The sequence below is a fragment of the Ciconia boyciana genome, chromosome 1 (genome assembly GCF_034638445.1).
Source record: "Ciconia boyciana chromosome 1, ASM3463844v1, whole genome shotgun sequence".
In the NCBI taxonomy this organism is placed as follows: Eukaryota; Metazoa; Chordata; class Aves; order Ciconiiformes; family Ciconiidae; genus Ciconia; species Ciconia boyciana.
Window position 1 is genome coordinate 219,096,549 of NC_132934.1, and position 20,601 is coordinate 219,117,149.

General features: G+C 50.8%; 1 protein-coding gene and 1 long non-coding RNA gene across 2 annotated transcripts; one reads left to right on the forward strand and one right to left on the reverse strand.

Annotated features, from left to right (window-relative positions):
- Window positions 1-100: 100 nt before the first annotated feature.
- On the reverse strand, window positions 101-4,412 carry LOC140648979 (uncharacterized). The gene is made up of 3 exons (XR_012041426.1): window positions 4,333-4,412; window positions 3,610-3,757; window positions 101-170 (listed from the first exon to the last, which is right to left on the reverse strand). It is a non-coding gene; the product is annotated as an uncharacterized lncRNA (long non-coding RNA).
- A 4,820-nt stretch (window positions 4,413-9,232) lies between these two features.
- Window positions 9,233-15,187, forward strand: WDR73 (WD repeat domain 73). The gene is made up of 8 exons (XM_072851004.1): window positions 9,233-9,340; window positions 9,420-9,487; window positions 9,950-10,038; window positions 10,762-10,850; window positions 11,782-11,849; window positions 12,637-12,801; window positions 13,832-14,206; window positions 14,793-15,187. Exons 1-8 carry the CDS (start codon window positions 9,279-9,281, stop codon window positions 15,029-15,031), a joined length of 1,155 nt encoding a protein of 384 aa, XP_072707105.1. The 5' UTR covers window positions 9,233-9,278; the 3' UTR covers window positions 15,032-15,187.
- The last annotated feature ends 5,414 nt before the right edge of the window (window positions 15,188-20,601 follow it).

Here is a 20,601-nt window from a genome sequence, read left to right on the forward strand (position 1 = left end):
ACTTTTTACAAGTTTTCCATAAAAATTTTGAAATTAAAATCATTGTCTAATTTCACGATAATTTTTCATAAAGTTTGGCTTTTTCTAAATGCCTCTTCTTTTTTTCTCTTTTGGAATGTTTAATCCCTTTTTCTGTTACCTTTTCGTTTGATTTTCACTGTTTTCATTCACTGAAAAACACAAACAAAAGTTGAAAAAAAGAAAGATTTTTAAATAGTGTGCGGAGGACAAATTCCCTCCTATCCTCTTACTGTTTTGCACATTTTTCCCAGGTCAAATGGGTTTATAAGCTTAACTGAAAGAATATGGGAATGTGACTGCAGACAGGGAGAATGTCCAAAATCCCAAACCAGAAAAGGAACTATGACATTCCGCTCCATGATCTCTGCACATCCACATGCCTCAGATTTGCTGGGCTAATTTATTCTGCCAAGTAGGAAAAACCACATGGACGTTTGTTCTGCTCTTTGCAGCAAGACTGTCTAGTACCCAAATACCTAATGTACTACCAATTTAGGTATCTCTAGCCTATGTTATAGTCTCCAGAGCAGATACAATAAATGCTTTCCCCTTACCACGGTGATCTGTGGTATCTCTGGATCTCAGGTAAGAGACAGGATTTAATTTACTTCATAGTTCTATTTTCCTATCATTTTACATATCCATGTCAGAGAACACATTTTCAAAAAAACAGCCAGCATTTCTGATAAGGTACTTGTCCATAAACTAGAGCACCTTATTCTGCACGAAATCACTGTCTAAATCACAGTGCTCATGTTCACTGAGCACTTTGTTACAGGTGGCGACTTAGAAGACAGGAAAAAAAATATAATACCACTCCTCCTCCTCCAAAAGAAGTAAGTGTGTTCTCCCATCCCCAATTTAAAAATGACATTCTCAAAGGGGTTTGGAAAACTAACTTCTCAGTACTTTCCGAACATCTTTTTCCTTTCTCAGTAATTCTTGCTCCCCCAGTTCTTTCAGTGCAAGTTGAAAGCTGCCAGTGAGGACATACCCAAAGAGCACGTGCAGCATACCTTCAGAAAATTGTTTTGGTTTATGGCGAAAGAAAGTTTAGGGTAAAAATAAGAAGTTCCTATAAACAGAAGTGCATTCAGACTGACTGCTTCAAGAGCTGGCATTAGCATGACAACACAGCTGAATAAAGCACAAACAAAATACTAGCCCTTGTCAGAAAATAAGAATTTTGTCTACATTGGGACAAATATGAGATCACTCCCAAAATGAGCAATATGAGGTGGCAGACATCATAGTGTCCTGGCAGGGAGTTGCCAGGCAGGAGAGTCAAGTTCAAGCCTCTGCTCTGGTCCTGGCCATGGGGCTTTTCTGCGGTGCCTGTCGCTATTCAGCAAGGCTGCTCTATCCTCCAGGAATCTAGCTAATCTAAACTACGTCAAAGCTGATGCAGTTTTATCAGATCAACTCTTCCAAGGAAAAGCTCCCTGGGAAAATAATTCCTGCCTCTTCTAGTTAGAAAAGCAGAAGGAAACAGATAAGGAAGCAGGAAACAGAAAGTACAGTAAGAAAGAAGAGCAGCTAAAGTCTCACCTCGCACCACGAGTGCAGGGATCACCCACGCAGGAGGCCCAGAGAAGAGCCCTGGGGTCAGAAAATTATGGTCTTCAGGGAAAAACTGGAAGACGTGGGTTCTATAATTTGAAGAGGTGACTGAGGGGATATTGGATAATAACCCCCAAATACATTCAAGGCAACCACAATTCAGACCTTGCTTTTTAGGTTTATCGTGGGCAGAACAAAAAATTATGAGACTAAACTGCAACACAAGAGATTTTGGCTAGGAAGAAGTGAAAAAATGCTGCGTTTCTTTTTTATAGCACTGAGGAGGTCCACCACATCTCATAGAACAAGTGAACCTAAAGAGACAGATGGGAAAGTTACTTTTATCTGTCAATAGTTAATTAAAGTATGGCAGTCATTGTCACAAGATGCTGATGAAATCAAGCACTGAGCATAACGCAAAGATTAGTCACATGAATAGATAACAAGATTAATCAAAATTTTAACAGACTATTAGCATAACCCACAAAATAAGTAAGAGGAGAGCAGAAGAGGTAGTCTAGGAAAGGTATGCTAAGTCTGCCATCTTTGCTGTTAGTACATCGTGTGTGGTCTCTAAATGACACAGGAGTCTAGAAATGACAAATTTGATAAAATGCATGTAAACTAATTCCACTGAGGCAATGAAATTTAAGAATTTCACTACAATTTTGCAAACATTATAAATGAGAAAAGCCACTGAAGACAGACAACATACATTAATTAAGAATACCAGGGAAGCACTGAGACACCAGGGCAGAGGTTAGAAACTCCAGTCCAGGGAACAGGAGCCAAGAGAGGAGATGCCTTGGTTACATTTGCAGGTAATACGCCTAGAAATGTAATATACCATGACAACTAAAGGAGTTACAAACAGAGCATGAACTGGCCCAGATCAAGACCCATCCAAAGCAGCATCTCATCTCCAGCATGCAGTAACAGACTGGGGAAAGCCTCATCACCAGGACATGGTGAGCTGACTCTTGTCTCCTGAAGTTCTGCTGATGACCACAGCGTGCATCCAGACCACTGTATTTAAAGGTCCTGTTGGACTCACCCTCCACAAATGCATCTAATCCCTCTGAACCTACTTATCCTACTGCCCCCCCCAGGCTCCTGTGGCTGTGAATTTCACCAAAAAAAAGTCTTCACCCTCTGGAAGTGCATCCTTCCAAACAGTTCCACTGTTCCAGTATATATTCCTTAAAATTCTAAACACTGGAGTCTCTACCACCAGCTTGCTAACAAAATAACCCCCATTTAAGTAGAATATGCTGTACTAACCTTAACATTTTATTTTTCAGGAGAACCTAGCAGAGGAAGAGGAAAGTCCTTCTAAGGATTAAGCTAGAGCAGTGCCTCTTTGCAGGACACAAGACCCCAGAGGGTTGAAAACAGCCTAGGCTGAGAGCAGCCTCACGCATCGCTGGCTCTGCAGGAACTGCAGGAAGCCGTGCTTCCCAAATCTGTCACATTAGTTTGGGTTTTGTTCAGCTTTAAATAGCAATGTTACTTTCACTGAAATAAACAGGTTTTCTTCCTATTTCTGTTTACAGCAAATACCTTGTTATCTAGGAGGAAGCTGGACTCCACACTCCTCCAAGGGTTTCCATCTCTGCTTCCTAGGCATTTTATGTCTGCTGTGGCAGCAGTCTGGGTCATCACTTTATGGTCCTTGCAAACTCTGTAGGGAGGCACGTGGCAGGCTGTATCTTGACATTTTCAATTTTTTAGGCTGAGTGTTTTGATTTGTGAGTTCAGAGCAACTGACTACGAACACACAACCCTGAGAATGCAGACCTTGCCTGGGGCCAGGGCAAGCTCAACACTACAAGCCGGTGTGTTCCTGAAAGGATGCACGGATTGCAGGATGAGTGGTTCGGAGTCCTTAGGATTCCTCAAGCCTCCTTTTTTGGACTGGCTGATGGAAAGTCCACCTCCCTGTTCCCTACTGTCTGCCTGGTAGACCAAAAAGCAGCTACATCATTTATTTGACTTCTCAGACATAAAAGAAAACAAACCCAAACAAACCTGCATTTCTGTTTGAAATACTCATCCCTGAACATACTGAGCCATGCAGTTGCCTTGCATGGGTCTGGATTTCAGAGTCACAGCAGAGGATGGGGCTGGATGGGCTCTGTGGCCATAGAAATGCCCAAAGGTCCGCTGCATTCAAAAACTGAATGAGAACAAAGAATGGGAAAAAATACTGCATCAGTGTGTTTGCCACAAATATCTGACATCAATTCTTGGTAGCCATTCCTGTTCTAACTTTCAGCTGATCTTCCCCCAAAGAGCAGAGGAGATCCTTGTGGCTCAAAACAGCTAACTCCGAGACACAGTCTTGAAGAAATGGCCTTCCCACCTCTACCTGAAGATAAGCAAGGACTACAAGGGAAATGCAATAGTCCCAAAATTACATTTTGCTTGCAGGGAGGTCCTGAAAACACCACTGTCCACCACCTTCTCCCTGGTTTTCATCAATGTGTCACAGTGACTGGCACTGTCTTGGCCAGAGTGAAATACTCTTTAACTTGGTCCAAAAGTTAGGCTCTTCAGAGTAACCACCCTGCAAGAAAAGGCAGGTCTACCAAACTTTCCAAGAATTCACCTACAGCACTTTGAAGTTTACTATAAATGTACAAGGGGTGATCACTCTTGGTGTGCAGCCCACACGAACATGAAAGAATGCTGAATATGAACAGCTCATTTCAGCACATATCTCATCATACCCCTCAGAGAAGGAGTACTGACCATCACCTCTACTGTGCCCAAGACAATAATGCACTCAGGAACTTCTTCACCAAATAATGGATGTTCTTAAGATACCTGCACAGGGAAAAATTCTTTAAGTGTTTGATAAATTGTATCAGCATCCAAAAAAATCAGTTTTCTCTTACTATAAGGCATTGGAGCTGGTAAAATAATGACGTCTTCAAAAAAAGCAAATACTAGGTACCTTCATCTACATTCAGAGGACTCACGCACATCTCGTCCCAGAAGCCTTCATAAAAACTCCTCAAATCATTTTGTCTTAGAGACCATCTCTGTGAGGCATGCCAGGCTGCCTCAAAGCCTTCTCTATTCCCATTCTGCTTCTCCACATGCTTGCAGGGATTCTGTGGTGACAAATTATCATAGAATAAAAAAGACTCACTTCTGCATCTTGGAGAAATAGAGATGTCGTCTTTATAGAGAGCAAACGGATTATTTCCACATGGGGGCTAAATGAACAGATAAGTGCCATCAGCCATGAACGAGGAATGATAACCTCAGCCTTCACTAACTTCATTCTTAGACCTTCAGGGCTGAGCAGTACATTTTCATGGATAAGCTCACCCTTCATATAAAAAGTCTCTGAAAATCCACCCAGTAAAATTTCTTTGACGAATACAGAGTCTTTCCTCTAGTCTTTCATCAGCTCTAAGCTTTCAGCAAGCTTTCAGCAGTGATAGTCATTCAGCCCTGAAGACTGCAATATGCCCATACCTCAATAACTGATTAACTGAAGAAAAACTGTGACAGTAGCCAAAGGGCTCTGCCAGATCTTACAGATCCTCCCCACATGACAATTGAGGATCACAAAGGAGGTTATTTCTCTCATGAGTTCAGAAAACAGAGCTGAAAAGAGCAGGGCCAGACTGCACAGAAACAAGGACTTGGCCCTTCAGGACAGGTTCAAGAACAGGCTGTCCTACTGAGCTCATCAGCCAGGTTCACAGTCCCAGTGGTAGAGCTGGTCCACCTTGGCCTTCGAGGTCGGCTGGCATCCTGCACGTATATTACGGTTTGCCAAACTTCATCATGTGCACTGAAAGTGTGATAAAAATAAGGATCTGCCCACAGATGCCACCTGTACGTGAGAGTAAAGATCCTCAGGGAACTCTTCTTGTTAAACTGTTGTGAGGATTTTTCAGACTCAGGCTCTCTTGAACTCTGGAAGAGTTTTCCCACAAATAGGTAGACCTGAAGAGCTGCTTCTTTTACTTTGGTAGTGTTTATTTCTAGCTGTGAGAGCTGATGATCTAGCCCCTTGCTATTCCACAACTGAGGAAGAGGTGATATTAGTGAATCAGCCTCAAGTTGTGCCAGGGGAGGTTTAGACTGGGTATTAGGAGATTTTACTTCACTGAAAGGGTTATCAAGCATTGGAACAGGCTGCCCAGGGAAGTGGTTGAGTCGCCATCCCTCGAAGTATTTAAAAGACGTTTGGATGAGGTGCTTAGGGACATGGTGTAGTGGTGGGCTTGGTAGTGTTAGGTTTACGGTTGGACTCAATGATCTTAAAGGTTTTTTCCAACCTATACAATTCTGTGATACATAAATTTGCACTGCAGACTCAAAGTCTTCAGGTGGCACTGCCAGCATTCCTACCCACAGTCATTGCTTCAGCACCACCAAAGGTGGAACACAAGAGGACCACGCCTCTGTAACAGATGAAAGGGTAACTCACCTCGCGACAACCGAGTTTTCTGAGGAGTGCCACCCGTGGTTATTTGAGTAACTTTGGGGGTAGAGCAATAACATCAGTCTGTGTGGGGCTGCACATACACATACGTCCGCTCCATATGGGGTCAGATTTCAGTTTCTGCAGAAAAGCTACAGTGAAGTAAATCCAAATAATGTCCTGAGCCTCCTTCCAAGCTTCTGAGGGGGGCTCACCTATAAAAATAGCAACTGGAAATATTTTTATGCTTGTAACTACTGTGTAATATTCAGACTGAAGACTGCTCGGACATCCAGTAGGCAAGTACCGTTTCACCTTATTTAGAGTGTATCAGTTCTCAAACTCACGATTTCCATTGCTAGCTCTTTCACAGTTTCCTTTCCCAACGTACATGCCTCCAAGGCTGCTCAAAAGCAGATACAGTGCAAAGCCAGTGGGCAGAGAGAAGCAACTAAAGCTGTAGTACTCTGAGTTGCCTTCACTTTGCCAGGCTCTCTGCACACACAAAACCTGCTGAAAAAAACCAGCAGTGTTTTGTATTTTCTTAAAATATATATGGCAGAGTCACATGCTGAGGTGTAACGAAACAGCTTAGCCTGCTCCTATTATTCTAACTCTGTAACAGATGTTCCCATTTTTTACTCTCTCCTTCAATATTTTGAGATTAAAATATTTCTTTTCTGGAGAGATTTTGAAAAAAACTTAAAATGTTTATTTTGTTTCAACTCAAATGGTCATTTCAGTTGTCATCTTCATTCAGGCCTTGGTACTTCAAAAACACCCTGTGTTATCTGTAGTACTGGAGAGTCTTCTCTTTTCCCCCACTTAACCACTTTGCTCCCCTAGTCCACTGGAAAGATAAAGAGAAGATAAGATAAAATAAAAGGTGAGAATGTGAAGACAAAACCGTTTTCAGGCTCTCTGCTCTCCCCACCTGGGACCCACAGCATCCAGTCACTCCCCACACTGTTCTGCCTCATGCTCCTTCTCCTCAGACAGTGGCCACCAGGAGATAATTTCCAAACAGTTACTACCACCCCCTAAACCAGTCTCTGGAGTTCAGGGGAGACACAACCTGCTCCTGTGTGGACTGTAAGTGATGCAGGGCAGTACGAGAGCAAGGCTGCACCACAGCTCACAGCTGAACGTCTGGCTCCCAGCCCTTCCTTTGGTATTTCTCCTTCTCTCTGTTCTCACGCCTTGCTGGAGGAGCACCTTGTGCTCACTTGGCCACTTGTCCACCTCAGGCTAAGCTCATGTCCTGCAATTAATGCACACAGATGAGGAAAGAGTTAATGGGAGAAAGTGACAAAAGGCTGACACAGCTCTGAGCCCAGGGAATACCACATCTCTGTGTTCTCACAGGCAGCTGGTACTGTCATGGCTTTACTTCCCAGCTCACTCCTACATCCCTCACAGGCTTCTATCAAAAGGTATTGTAACAACCATATTCTTTACATTAAAAAAGCCCTACAGAGCAGTCAGTTTGTTTCGGATTCTTCACAAGATGTTTACTCAACACCTTCTTTCTGAATCACAGCATGTGGAAAGACTTGCTAAGACAAGGGTTTTAGTGAATTTCAGACTGTTGAGCTATTTTACAAAGATAACGTGAATAAAACACCTCTTCATGAGAATTCTTGCCATCCTTTCTCTGAACAGTTCTAATACCAGCGTATCTTGAAGCAACAAAGTGGAGGATTTCAGGAAATTAACTACCGCTGAGAAGTGCCTCTCACATTGACCAGCTCCAGTTACTGCTTCCAGAGCAGCGTGCAGCCTCTTGGCTGAAGAAAGAAGTCCGGCTTTCCATCCTTGTTTCCACAGCACTTCTGCCTCTGTACCTGCTTTCACCCTTGCTTCCTTCTCACTCGCTACTGTACTGCCAGCCCTGAATTAGCCCCGAGCATACGGTTCAGACAGCACAGCCCAAGTCTGAACCCATCATGTCACCCAAAATGTCCTATCACCTCTCCAAGTACTTCAGGTGCCCAGGAAACTGCCTTACAAAACCGCCCAAAGCATCTCCATCCCTCTCTGACAACTTCTGCAGGACTGACATTGACAGCACGCTGAAAAGCGAGGGAAAAAGACACAGTACAGAATGCCACAAAACGTAGGAGACGCTACACAAAGATTCACATTCAGACGTATTTCTGTAAAAACAAGTCATTTTTCTGATTACTCCAGAGCCACCTCAGAAGCTGTAGGCTGCCACCTTGCAGTGTTATAGAAAATAGACACAGCTTGCCTCACAACACTGTGTGTGCCAGCTAAAACCCAGCCAGAAGACAGAAAAAGCACAATAACCTGCAATAAACTCCCAATTATCACCACTGATCCTGAAGCATCACTGTTAACAGGCAGTGAGCCCACAGCTGGAAGAAAGTTAGCTGCACCAATCCTTCAGCACCTGGTCTGAGCCTACGCTGGAGAGAAACGGAGAGGAACATTATCACTGAAAGAGCGATATCATCTTCTGCAAACGTGGGCTCACGGCCAGGCCCAGCCCTGCACTCTCGGTTTGAGCAGCATCCTCGTGGCAGAGGGGACCGGAGTCGATGAGATGATACACAGCACTCGTCAGGAAAACAGTAAAGTACCTATGAACGACACAGCTTTGTCAAAAATGAGAAAGCAAAGCCTATGTAAAGGTTAGTTGGGAACCAGTAGGTAACCACCACATCATACAGAGGCATTGGCATAAGGGGAAGAGTTTAGGCTTTTACGAAGATTTGTGAAGCTTCTGAATTTATCACCGCACCTGCACACAGGTACTTCTGTATATTTGAGAAGACGCACAGACCTGTGCTACATCATTACCTGTATTATACTTACAAACCTGCATGTAAGCCTGCCCTGTTACCTCCAATTTACTGTTCCGATCGTTAAAATAAGATGTGCCATTAAAGACAACAACGCAATGGGACCTGACCCTGCTTCCCCAGCCTCCCGCCACCCCCGGCACGGTAACACACTGCCCACGGAGGATCCGCGGCCCGGAGGCCACGCTCACCCCCAACACCCCGGGCGGGGGATATCCCCGCGGGAATAACGCCGCTTTCCCCCCTACACCCCGCCTTTTCCCTCAGGGAGGCGACCGCGGCCCGCGGTTCCCTCGGAGCCGCCGGCACCGACTGGTTTCAACCGGTCGCGACCGGTTTGGAACCGTCCCGCCCCGCCTCGCCTGGCAACGTCACTGCTGCGCGCCGCCGCGTGACGCCACAGGCGCGCCGGGCGGGCGGGCGTTGCCATGGAGGCGGTGGGCGCCGGGGAGGAGGAGGCGGACGAGTGGCTGCTGCTGTCCCTGCGCCTGTGAGGGAGCCCCGGCCCCGGCCCGGCCTCGGTCCCCCGGCCCCGCCAACCTCCCCTCCCTCCCTCTCTCTCCCCGCAGGTACGAGGACCTGCACACCTTCGAGCTCCAGGCGCCCACCCGCGTTATCGAATGGGCCCGGGGGAACCGTGAGTGCGGGCCGGCCCGGCGGCGGCGGCGGCAGGCCGGGCGGTAGCGGGGCGGAGGGCGGCGGGCCGGGCCGGGTCGGGTGGTGCTGAGGGGAGGAGAGGGGCTGGGCCGGGCCTCTGGGGGGGGTTAGGGTGGCTGGGCCGAGCCGAGACACCGGGAGAAAGACGGGGGACAAGGGGGAAGGGGAAATGGCCGCGGGGCCGGGCCGGGGCGGCGGAGGGGGGAGAAGGGAGGCCGTGGGGTCGGGCCAGGCCAAGGCCCCAGTGGGGAGGCCAAGGTGCAGGGACCCCAGGAGTGGGGCCAGGCGGCTAGGGCTGTACCAGGGTTCGGCCTGGGCTGGGGCTCTGGGTCTAGGGTTCTGGATGGACCGTGCTATGACTCGGGGGTCTGGCTCAGGCAGGGTGGGCCAGGCCGGGGGGCATCCCTCATCGTGTCCCTGGTTCTTCATCCCCAACTCCAAGGTGTCTGCGTAGCCGGGTATGGCCAGTCTGATGGGCATGAGATCCTGCAGCTGCTCCCACCACCGACTCTGCAGGCGAAGGAGACCCAGGTGGGTGCTGCAGCCAGGGTGGCACCAGGTCACTCTGTCTTCTTGGCCTGGTGTCTTCAGAGAACGAGGTAGGGCTGTGCTGGGCTGGGCTTCACAAGCTGTTACCTGGTCTCAGTTGCTCTGACAAGGACTTGGCCAGGTTTTGAGCAGCTTTGGTCAAAAGGTAAAGCATGTCATTGACCCGGCTGCTGTCCAGTTGAGGTAGCGCAGGTTGGCAATCCGGTCACGTAATCCTGCTGCTCTCCGGACAGCTTGTGCCATGAAAACTTCATCTCCAGATGTGTGAATGAAAGCGTTTCATGGGGAAATAGGACAGATGAGGACACCAAGGCAAATGAAGAAGGGACTGGCTGAGATGGCTGAGCCTGGGGCACCGTACTGCTGAACAGCGATGTTGGCCCTGGGGTGGGTGACCTCTACGCTAAAGTAGAAGGTGGTGTTTTGTCACTGGGTAAGCAGAAACCTCCTGAGCCAGACGTGCACGGATGGCAACAAACCCAGGCAGAGCTCTTGGCAGGAGCTTTCTCCGTATTTTTTTTTTCCTCGTAACTATTTTGGGATCTTTCAATCCTGTCGCTCCTGTTGAAACAGGCGTTACAGGACAGGCAAGAGCTTTACCAAGCGAGAGTGTATCTCATGTCTCTGTCTTTTTTTCATGGTAACTGACCACGCCAAGCTCTGCACCATTACCTGTGAAGAAATTACTTTGCCTCTGATTTCTAGGGCCTGTGTCCAGAGAGAGATTTCAAGGTGGAATGTGGTGGATTTTCAAACCGCCCGGTGTACAGCCTGAAACATGTGCCGGACACCAGGTATGGCCACGAGGTCCTTCCAGGGTGTACTGGAGATGGAGAGGGGGTTTGTCCACTGAGAGAGAGAGCTCCTTGCCTGCTTCCCAACCCAGCTGGTTAATCCTGCCAGCTCTGAGAGCAGTGTGAGTCTGAGTGGGGATTTGCTGGCCAGTGACACGTAGTGGTCCTCCCAGAACCCTGTCATGGTGTTTGGAGAGGAGCCGTCTATCGGGGTGCTCAGCAAAACGGGGTGCACCCCACTGCTGCGGCACTGAAAGCTGCAGTGGTGTGTCTTGTGGGGCAGCTGGCAAGAGCAACTGAAGCTGCTGCTGGGTAACTTGAATCCTCAGCTTCTTCCAGAAGTGAGCCGCAGGGGCTGCTGACGTTGAAGCTGGCTCACCAAGGATCCCTCCCTACCCCACTTTTGAGCAACAGGGGCCTGTATAGCTTCCTTCCTCTGCCTTTTCCATCCCTTCCTTCTGCATTTGGCACTGCGTGGAGGTGCTCAGCAGGCAGAGCAGGATACCGGTGGCTGCTGCCACTGCTCTGTAAGTCCCTGCATATGCAGGTTCAGAAGGTTTTTTTCCTGCCGCGGATTGTAGACCAGGCAAACACGCTTCCCTCTGGCTGATTCATTTCACTCCTTCAGCTCTCTCCTCCTACACAAGCCCCCGTTGCTACTTTGGGGCTCTTTGCACTGTTCTTAGTCTAGCGCTTTTGGAAAATGTGCTAATTAAATGCTGTTGCCTGGGGCTGTGTTTGCCTGGGCTGTGTACAGCACCCTGGCATGAGGAGTTGTGGCATTATGGTCCTTATGGCCCCTTCGCTGCTCCAAGCAGAGGCAGGAGCTCCTGAGCACAAGAGGAGTGGCAGACCAGTTTGTCCCAGGCTGGGGAAAAAAGGCTGTTCTCTGCTCCTGAAGAGTTTTGTGGGGTTCTTTTCATTTCCTCAGCTTGCTGGTGACGAGTGGACCACCAGACAGCTCCCTCCAGGTCTGGCAGGTGTCAGCAGAAGACTCTGGTAAGGGAACATGTTTCTGAGCTTGGGTAGTTTCTCAATGCGGTCCTTGCATCAAGCATCTCTAGCTTCCTCTCCTTCCTGGGCATAAAATGAGCAGAGGAGTGGCAGTGCCATTCAGTGAAGTCCTGAGTGACTGCCCTTGTGTGGCAGGGGCTGGAGAAGGGCACGAGACAAGTGTCTACTGTAATTCTGGTGGCTTGGAAAGATGTGGACTTGACGGCACAAACCTCGTAAGGGAATTAGTAGGTTTAGGCCTGTCACAGTGGCTTTCCACTTATTTGTGAGCTCTTGGTCATACAAACAAAACCCCTAATCATGTAGTTGGCACAATGTTCCCTTAATAATGCCAAGGGTTAGAAATAAAGAGCTCCATACATCACCTTTCAGGATATACCATGAACCACCTCAGTTCTCCAAGCCTATGTCTGCCTGTTTCTAGAAAAGGATTGCTGTTGCTTTGTCTATTCTTGCAAAACACTTTGAAACCACCAGAAACGAAGTAGAAAAGGTTATTAGAAGTTTTCTTGTTCTTCTTTGTTGAAAATAGACATCTTGATTCACAACTTCCCATGCGTTTTGCTAGATTTTAAATGGCTTGTTGTCAATCCTTGCTGGATGTGTTGGAAAAAGTGGTTTTATTCTGGAGAGGGGGTTAGTCATAACTGGATTTCTTGTTGGTTTAGTAGGTCACTTTTAGCTTTGCGAGGTATCTTTGTGAAACGGCTTAATCTTGTGGATTACTTGACTCCTGATGTGTTTTACAACTGCTTACATCTCTTTCAAATAGATGTTATTAAATCTGTAAGTGCCATACCTACAGAAAATGGCACTGGGCAACCTTGGGCTAAAATTGCAACCATTTCGGCCAGAGCCCCGTGGGTCCTTCACGGCTCAAGACTCAACAGCGTCCAAATTACAGAGGTTGAATCGAGGAAAAATGTCTACATGGCAGGTATTCAAACCAAGTCTAATGTCTGATTTTGGAAAGCTGGAGTTTGGTTAAAGCAAGGGTAACTGCTCAGGTGGCGAACATTTCCCTAGGGGGGTACTTCCAGACATGTGCTGAAGGGTATAAAGAGATTTGCAGAAAGTACACTGCACTGAGGAAAGAGCTCCATCTCCAGCTTTTCTCTACTCCCATGACAATGGTTTCTCAGGCTTCTGCCCCAGACCTGTGCCGTACGGGAGCCCCGTAGATGGTTTCGGTGCAAAGAATTGGGTTAGCAGAGGGCTGCTGTATATGTTGTCCCAAACGAGGGAGGTGCTGGCCCCCGAGTCACATCGCTTGGGGTCGTTGAAATCGGCATTAACTTCTGAGTGAGCTCTGCGTTACTCTGTGATCTGTCCATGCGGATTAGAGGAGGGATCACGCCAGCCTCATTAAACCAGCCCTGCCTTACCTCGAGGTGGTGAATCCAGGTCTGGTTTGTTGGGAGTCCTGGAGGGGTCCTGGAGACCGTATGCCTTCACCTACACAGTAAGACTCAGTCCCCATGCACCTCATCCCCTGGTGAGGAAAATGTGTGTGTCCAGTGGCTGTAACCCAGTGTGCTGAGCAAAAGGAGGGAAGGGCAAGTCTGTTTGTCACTGGAGGGCTCTGCTCTGTCCCCGTGCCACAGGGACTCATGCGGCTCCCACTGCTGGAGGCATCTGCTGTCAGAGCCCTGCTCTGTGTCAAGTCCCCCACGAGGACCTCCAACAGAGCTAGAGTTAGTCGTGGGCCTGCCTGTCTCCTCTGCCTGGGTGTTAACATCACCTTTTGAGGGGTACAGACTGAGCCCGCCCCACATGGATCCTGTGCAGAGATAATTCTTGAGCAGGCTGTCGGCCTCTGCTGCTTGCTCTCTTGAAGAGCATTGCTTGAAAGCCACTTCCAGGGACAAGGCTAGAAATCTGCTTTCTCAGGAGCGATTTCTCTGCTGCAATCTTGCCTCGAGAGCAAATGCTCCTCGTGGCATCTGAGATCTGCCTCTCTTTTCTAGCCTCCAGAAACATCGAGGAGCTCAGCGGCCTGGCGTTCCTGGATTGCAACACGTTGCTCCTCTGCTGTGCCAAGGGCCAGCTGTGCCTGGCTGATGTTCGGCAGCCGCAGAGTCCCTTGGAGGCTGTGTCCGTCCCCTCGGCGCCGTGTGGCGAGCGGTGGTGCATGGGAGTCGGGCGCGGACCTCAAGGCTCTGACTCAAGCTTCCAGCCCGTAGCTTGCCTCTCGAGCGGAGGGCACCTCACCCTAACAGACGTAAGAAAAACCTCAGAGTACTTGGCCTCAGCAAAATGCAGAGTTCCCTCTGCCAGCTCAGGTGCAGAGTTCCTGTGTGTCTCCTGGGCTCCTGCTCTGGAAGGCTGCCTTGCCATTTCAGGTACGTGCTTTGGGCAGAGATCTCCTTTTCTGGATGCTTTTTTGATCTGTACTTCTATCAAGGCCCAGTGCACCCCACCTTACTTTAAACACCCCAGTTAGGGGGTGGTTGTTCAGAGCTCCTCCTGGAGCCAGCAGAGATGTGAGCTAATTGTCCTCTGCAGCTGTCTCTCTCCAACAGCTACAGAAGGGGCCTGGATGGGTTGTGGGGGACTCCCGCTTCCCTCCTGGGAGAACAAAGACCCCAAACTCTTAGCAAACGCTGTCCTGATAGTGCCAGCGACAGCCTGGCCGCAGGGATACCGCTCTGATAAGAACCAGCTGGGTAGCAAGGCTGCCTCTTGGCCAGAGCATTGCAAATTCAGACTAGTGAATTTGCAGGCTTTTTGGATCTGGCCCGGGTTCTCCCTGGCAGCTGTTAGCTTGAGACAAGCTCCTCGGAGGCTTGGATGCTCTGCTGTCACAGGTTTTCAGTCTGGGCCTTTGTCCTCATTTCTGTCTCAGCAGCGCTGCTGGGAGGTGAGTGTGAGCCCGATGGGACTAGAACAAGCAATTTACTTCTGCGGTCTGATTCCCTTTTATTCAAGGTTTTGATGGGACCGTGCACGTGTATGACACGCAGAGCTGGGACAGCTCTGGCAAGGAAGCAGAGCCGATCTTTGTTCACAAAGGCCATGCGTTCGGCGAATGGGACGGCAGCGGAGGCCCTCCCCTCGTCACAGTGCACACGTGGCATCCGCAGAAACCAAGAACTTTATTGTCAGCAGCAAGTGACGGTTCCCTGCACGTTTGGGACTGGGTTCAGTCTTGTGGGAAGTGTGGGTAGATCATACTTTCGGTGAGATGTGGTGTGTTTCCTGTCGATGTTCTAGTTTGCGTAGGCTGCGAGGTATCTGCATGCAGATACTGTTTTGAGACAGTTGTAGTGAACAGAACCAACTGTAAAGAATGCTATTTTAATATAGTAAAAATTTTGATTGTAGTACTTGTTCTCCTGTGTACCAGCCTTCAAATGACAGCTGTGACTGAGTAGTAGCCTGTAGGTCTGGTCGTGCCCGCTAGCAGAGAACCATCATTTTATCGTAGACCCATGTCGTCTCTGCACCATGCTTTTCAGAATAAAACAGACAAAAAAAACATCAGTCCAGTTTGAGGAAATGGGCTGTTCTGTGACATATTTAACCCGCTGCTTTCCAGGCCTGAAGCACCGGGGGTAAAGCTGTACGCCCCATGGGGCGTTGGCATTTCATCACATGTGTGTGTCACAAGTAGCGGCCTCCGCTCAGGAAGTCGTGGTGCAAGCGCAGCCTGCTTGCAGCCTGCAAAAAGGAACAGGAACGACCTTTTCAGCCCCAGCCTGCTACAAGCTTTGCCCTCCCCCTGTGTAACTGGAGAGTACCCAGTCTAGGAGAAGGCCTTGGTATCTTTTTGGCTCTTTTCCCACCAACTGAAAGTTTAAATTTGATCGAGCTAATGTGATTTCCTGGGCCTGAGGAAGCCAGGCAATGACTTTTGCAACGCCTACGCTGTTACCAAGGTGTTACTTGGGAGGGGGGAAAACTGTCTGCTCCTTATCCCGAACATGAAAAACACCGTGTTTCATCGAGGAGCTGGGGAGGGAGTCAAGAGCCGTGGCAGAGCCTGGCAGCGGGGCAGGGGAGGGATGCGGGCAGGGGGTGCTCACCTGCAAATGCTTGCAGAGAGCCTGCCAGGCTGCGTCCCCTCTGCTCCGCACCCCGGCACCGTGTTTGCCGTCCCCTCGTGCTTCTAAGCACCTTTTCACCGTTATTTCTGGGGTCGGGAAGTGTCGCTCTGCTTCCCTCAGAGGAGGGGTACAAAGGGCTCCCCACTTTTCTGGGTGTAAGCTGAGGTGGGGAGAGGGTCTCGAGGACAGGCTGGGCGAGTCGGGGTGAAGGTTGTACTTGGGGAGGACGGCGCTTGAAGCGGCTGGGAATGCGGTGTACCGAACTGCGCCGTGTCATGGCAACAGCTGTTTGCCTGCAGGTGCTAAGGCTGAAACCTGCTCCCATCAACTCGCTAACAGGGGGAAGCTCCACACAAAGCCATGTGGGCTCTTCCCACTCCACACCCAAAATTGTCCCTGCCTACGTGGCAGCGTGTGAAATGGGGGGGAGCGTGTCCTGCCCGAGGCCGGGAGGGGTTTGATGCTTTGTCACCTACCAAAGCCATAGGTCTGTGTCACCACCAGCAGCGACAGTTCCTGCACCAGCAAAGAAAAAAGTCTGTTTGAGCCCAGGAGAATCTGAGCACTCATGCAGGAAGGCCTGGTCCTCCGTTCCACCTCTGGGGTGTCCCCAGCAAAACCAGTCCAGGTGTGCCAATGTCAAACTGGTGTGAATGGGTTCTGGCCAGGGGCCTGGGAGGATTTCTGCCCCAGTGAGGGGCAGCTAGGAGGGCTCCTGGCTTTCCAGTCTCTACATCTGCCATTGCGTGTGTTCCTACCTGCTGTGGGAGAGCACACCGTGCCCTTCCCCTGCACCGAGACCTCCAGGTCCGTGAGTTTAGGAGGTGGCTTTTCCAGCCCAAGATGGGACAAGGTGCAGTCCCAAGAAGGGCAGCGTGTGGCTGATGGGTACACAGACATGGAGGGTTCCCAAAGTGGGATCCTGGAGCTCAATGGATTTTTCTCAAGCACCCCTGGGAGCAGGAGATTTGGGAAACTGAGGTGCACAGCTCAGCTGCTGCAGCTCCTCTCGGCTCCTCCACAACACGCAGCCTTCAGATGGAAACACCCACCAGGGTGAGGGTCTGGCCCTGGAGGAGATGGGCTCTGAGGAGGAGAGATGACCACTGCAGTCTTCCCAGCAACCCGGCTTCATCTTCCTCGCTCTCTCCTTTGCAGGGCCATGGTGGAGGAGCTGGCAAGCAGAAGCAGCAAAGCCAAGCCTGACCCCGGCCCATGTCACGATGATGCAGGTAGTGCAGAGAGGACAGAGGGAAGCAAACTTGCTTGGCTTTCTAGAGAAACGGGGCTTAAGCAATAGCACAGTTTGTACTCATCTAAACTTCCCTTTTTTTTTTTTTCCCAAAATAACTTAAGCCTTCTTGTCCAGCTTGAACCAGATTTGACAGGGGACTAGACAAGTCCAAAATATTAAGTACTTGCAGCTGCCATGGAGAGGGATTATGCACAGAGGGATCTCCCTTTAAACATGACGCTGGAGAACTCAGACCGGGCGGTGAGGACATGTCTCCCAGCAATGCACCATGAGGACCTTCAGGCAACGCCTGAACGTTTCATCAGAGAGTCCGATTGTGAGACTGTGGGGACCTTGGCTTTGCTGGAGCCAGATTCGCCCTTGGTGGGGAAGGTTGGGATGGCTCCTGTCCCCAGCGCAAATGCTGACGCCCGCGAGAGGGACTGACTTAAGGACGGCCCCTCCTTCCCCACAGCGTCCGTGTGGCAAGGGGCAGTTTGCAGCTGCGTTGGACGTGCGTGTGTCCAACCTCTGCTCTCCATGGGACCACGGAAAGGTCCTCCAGGACCCCTGTCTTCCTTGAGGCAAGCTGACCACAGAGCTTTCCTCTCTGGTCGAACCTCCGAGCGAGCGGGCTGGACACGCAGGGCTGGAGAGATGTTTCCCAGCAGGGAACGGATCCAGAATGGTGCTGTGGATGCTGGCCAGAGCAAGCTGTGCTCTGGGTTTCTCCTCCCTTGCCTGGGAGGGGACAAGCCACAGCCTTCGCTGAGGGGCTGTCCCCCAATTCAGGCCCAGAAATGTGGGGGTTATTTGGCTCATCCCCCAGTCCCGGCTCCCGGGGGGATGTGAAGCTCACTGCAGCATCAGCTCCCCACTGCCCACGCACCAAGGCGGAGTGGTCCAGCCCTGGAGCTGCCGTCACGCTGCTCCATGGACATCTCCACCCTCCTCGCTGTCCCTCAGCGGGACGCCCACCCGGTGCAGCGCTGGGCTTGGGCTGTGGACTCGAATCACCTACAGAGACGTGCAGGCATTGCTGCGTCCTTCGGAGGAGAAGCGGGGCGGGGGTTCAGGGCCTCCATCCTCACTGCTCTCCCTGGCTCCTCCTCAGCCCCTTGCCGGGAAGACGTGATTTCAAAGCGAGTGCGAGTCTGGGTTTTAGTCTGCAGTGTGAGGCTGTGTGCTGCAGCAACAAGGGGAGCTATGGCGAGAGCAGGAGCTCAGTCTCCTGCGCCCAAACAGAGACTGTGAAAGCAGAGGCAAGCTTAATGCGACTATTTTGTGCCACACCAGGGGCTGAGAAGAGGCCGATGCTTGCAGCGCTGCTGCCGACAGTGCTTTCAGAGGGTGCCTGGCTGTTTTTAAGGACTGGGGACTTCTGCTTTTTGTATTTGTGGAGAGAAGAACAGCGGCACGGGGTGACCTTGGGTGGATTTAGCAGGGCAGCGCCTGTGTGTGCCTGTTCCCTTGGCAGCTGGAGCATCCTCTGCTCCTTGAGAGGCCGGGACACCTCCGTTTGCACCGAGGGCCACCCCAATTGCCCTATCCCGCATGGCAATGACACAGACCTGGTAGCCAGCTCTCAGCATCGGCCCTGGGAGGTGGTCCTCCCTTCTGCTACCCCGGGTATGAACGCACAGCAGCACAGCACTGGAGAGATCTCAGCTTTTACGGCTGGCTGCTGCAGGAGGTTGGGTTTTATGATGAGCACTATGATGGTCAGTCTTCCTTCATGCTTGTGGGTGCCAGCTCCTGGCTGTATCGAGCCCTGCAGTGCCAGCCCTTAGGGCACAACTTCCTAAACCACCAGCTACGAGGAGTCCCTCAGCGGGACACAGCCTGGACCTTGCTCATTTAACAAGTATCTCATTAGTATGCCGTGCTCGCTGGGTAACGTGTGGCCTTGCATTTCATTTCCTAAATCGTGCCCAGTCCCTGTGCGGGATACATCTCCTCCCCGGCTCCCATTGAAACACCTGCGTGTCTCTGCGCCCCGGGGGAAGGCTGTCATCGGTGCTGCGAAGAGGGGACGGAGAGGGACAGAGTGGCTCGGCGGAGCGGCCGCGAGCAAGGCAGGTGCTGCTGCTCACCCTGGTCCTTGGCAGGAGGAGCGGGATCCCCTGCGGTGGCTGTGTCCATCTGCGCTGGTTGTCTAGGACGGCGTCCCAGCTGATGGAGAGATGCCGGCATTTCTGGGGCAGGGTATAGCCCGTCGTGAGAGCAGCGTGTTGGTTCAATGCCTTGCCCTGGACATCTGTCTCCGCTGGCAGGGAGCCCAGGCAGGGTGGGCTGAAGCCGCGTTAGTCATTTCTCACCCAAAGGACCAAGATTTCAGATGTTAGCCGCGAGCGACGAGGGTGGTGGGAGCTGTGCAGGTCATGCCGGGGCAGGCGGCTCTCCTGTGCTCCCCCCCCGGCCCGTGTTAAGAGACAGCTTGATGTGAGTCCTGTGGCATTTCAGCATCGATTTGTGTGGTTTCTCCTACAGCCTAAAGCTCGCAGAGTGCACACGCAACCGCGGCCATTTGGCGTGAGCCGAGGACAGGAGCCAAGCTGGCATTTACCCGCTGCGTCTGTGTGAGCTTGGAAGCCAGGACATGCCAGGGAGCAGGGAGACATGATGGCCAAAGTCTCCTACAGCCAGATAAGGGCGTTTTGGAGGGGCAGCTGGGCCAGAGATCGAGTTCCAGAGACCAGGAAGGGGGGGTCCCAGCACTGACACATGGGCAGGCAGCAGCCGCAGGGGTGCTGGAAACACCAGGGCTGGAGATAGGATGCTGCTGGAGACTTACTTGCGTGTTAATGCATGAATAAATTAATTTGCTAGCGATGAAACGTGCAGCTGAGGACAGGAGCGGTGGGACCATGAGATGCTGTGACAAGGAAATCTGCTCTCATGAGTTTGCATTGGACTTGCTGGGATGGGACAGAGCAGCAGAGAGGGGGGGTGAGAGCCTCCGTACCCCCCAGCACCGCGATCGGGTGCCGTGTTGTAGAAGACCCCAGGCCTGTGCCAGCTCCCCTGTCCAGAGCCAACAGAAGCGTCCAGGCGCTGGGACTGGTTTTTTTGTTTGTTTTTTTTTTCTGAGTTTAATAAACTAGAATAATTTATTTGACAGAACACAGAAACATCACAGATATGGTGGAGAAACCAAAGAAGCAGGTCTCAATGAACAGTACAAAGTATCCACTTTACAAAAAGTACCACGCTGCCCATCAGCTTTACCCAAAAATAATGGGGGGGGGGGCTCAGCTCTGCAACCCCCCCCAGACAGAGGGGACGGAGCTATCCCCACGGGTTGCTCTCAGATGACAACGCTGACTGCAAGGGCACAATAAATAGTGAGAACGGCCTCTCGGTCGGTGGTGGGAGACCCGAGACCACGGTGGGGGTCTGTGGGGTGGGATGGGTCCCTGGGCACCCAGTGAGGGACCCCCAGGACGGGCACCACCAA